The 2,034-nt window shown below is 53.8% G+C and overlaps 1 protein-coding gene across 1 annotated transcript in view; it reads right to left on the bottom strand.

The window, feature by feature from the left end:
• Positions 1-1,863: 1,863 nt before the first annotated feature.
• The window catches only part of LOC108802077 (syntaxin-3-like), a 1,316-nt gene continuing 1,145 nt past the window's right edge, over positions 1,864-2,034 (bottom strand). Inside the window, exon 2 of the mRNA XM_018573971.1 lies at positions 1,864-1,942. Coding sequence (XP_018429473.1) covers positions 1,864-1,942 — 79 coding nt within the window. The remainder of the gene's footprint in view (positions 1,943-2,034) is intronic.

Raw genomic sequence — 2,034 nt, 5'->3', positions numbered from 1 at the left:
CCCGAGAGCCCGCGCAGCCCAGAGTGTTCGGGTTTCACATGAAGTAAAGGTGGCGGCCCCAGCCGTGTACGAGGAGCCTCAGGTCAGCCATTGACCTCCGGCTGGCCTCCGTCTAATGTGCAGCGCAATGAGATCAATGTGAGGCCAATGAGACCAGCGTCAGTACAATTAGCAGTCAGAGGCACAGACCTGAGCAGGATCCTGCAGTATCCAATCAGATAGTGTTCGGGTTTCACATGAAGAAAAGGTGGCGGCCCCAGCCGTGTACGAGGAGCCTCAGGTCAGCCATTGACCTCCGGCTGGCCTCCGTCTAATGTGCAGCGCAATGAGATCAATGTGAGGCCAATGAGACCAGCGTCAGTACAATTAGCAGTCAGAGGCACAGACCTGAGCAGGATCCTGAAGTATCCAATCAGAAATGTCTCGGCCGGGAATGTCTCTGCACACGCAGGCTCATTCGGTACCACGAAGTGCAAATGACAATATCAGAGAGCAACCAATCAGAATTCACCTTTCCGGGACCTGAGATATCTGAAAGAGTGCAGGCCCCGCCCCCTCTTCCCTCACTGGCTGCAATGAGCACTTCCAGAGCCTGCACGGGGCAACGAGGACAGAGATAAATATAATGCCGGTTGTCTAAATCCCCCGAATACATTGTATCCCGCACTCCGAGCATGGGATGAGGAGGTGATGGGAGTACCGGCGGTGATAATATAACATGGAAGAAATAGTACTTCCTCCCGAAACTTCGTAACATCCAATCACAAGCACTTCCTGTGAGCCGGAGGAACTCCTCTGACCTCTAACACCAGGCAGGGAAACCGCAAGGACTCGGAGTTCTGGGGGGTCATTTTTTATGTCTTTTCACCTAAAGTTCATTCTTTAGGACATTTTTTTTTTAGGAGGTTTCCTCCCCTCCCCTCCCCCGTCCGATCAGAACTGACACACACAGAGCGTTGTCACCCGCCGAGACAAAGTCTGCAATCAGAAGAAACAGGAAATGTCTCCAAAGTGAGGGAAGTACAGTTGTCACCGGAACAGGTGTCACCCTTGTTCCTGCTTTACCATCACTTCCTGTCCTGGTGACAACGGCCATCCAGAGCCAATCACACCATTGTGTTCCTCTAAGGTGACACGAAACTCCTGAGAGAAATCCTAAAAATCCATCCGAGTCCCCGAACTCTGATCCAGACTGGTCCTTATATGTGTCACCCGGCTGGAGGTCCTCCAATCATCTCTGACACTGTCCTTCCTTCTGGAGGGGGGCTACGTCTGTTCCCCATGGTCCCTGTGTATGTTGTAAAGTAGTCACCGCTCCAAGCTCCGCCCCCCTGGGATGCACTACAATACCAATACATATTAGTAAACGAAACCTGAGATTGTAGTCCATGGGGGGGGCGGAGCTTGGAGCGGTGACTACTTTACAACACACACAGGGACCATGGGGAACAGACGTAGCCCCCCCTCCAGAAGGAAGGACAGTGTCAGAGATGATTGGAGGATCTCCAGCCGAGTGACACACAAATAAGATACATTGTTACTCAGAGTTCGGGGACTCTCCGGAGTGTACTGTCCCTTTAAGACGTTGCAGCACAAAAGGACATACAATGCATGTTGCAGTTCTCGGTGTTGTCACCTAAGCGGAGACACAGACCTGACCCCTCGGCGCTCTCGGAGGATCTCAGGGAACAGCGGCTGCCGTTTGTTTCTCTTTCATTATTATCTCAGCGGGGAATTTCTATCATAATGCTCCACTGCGGTCACGTTTGGCAGGCGGTGGGAGACGCTGCGGCGCAAAGCCTGGCAGCCGTGGCGTGTGTACAAGCATGAAATTTCAGGGGGGTGGTCGGGTGTTTGGAGTGGTCAGGGTGGTTGGCGTGTTCGGATGTTTGGGGTGGTCGGCGTGTTCGTGGTGGTCAGGGCAGTTGGCGTGGTCAGGGCGCTAGGGGTGGTCAGGTGTTCGGAGTGGTCGACGTGGTCAGGGCGGTCGGCGTGTTCGGAGTGGTCGGGTGTTTGGCGTGGTTGGCGTGGTCG

The sequence above is a fragment of the Nanorana parkeri genome, unplaced genomic scaffold, assembly GCF_000935625.1.
Source record: "Nanorana parkeri isolate BGI_ZX_2015 unplaced genomic scaffold, ASM93562v1 scaffold2650, whole genome shotgun sequence".
NCBI classification, from domain to species: Eukaryota; Metazoa; Chordata; class Amphibia; order Anura; family Dicroglossidae; genus Nanorana; species Nanorana parkeri.
Note: the sequence above shows the minus strand (reverse complement) of the source record. Positions and strands in the feature narration are given on the sequence as shown.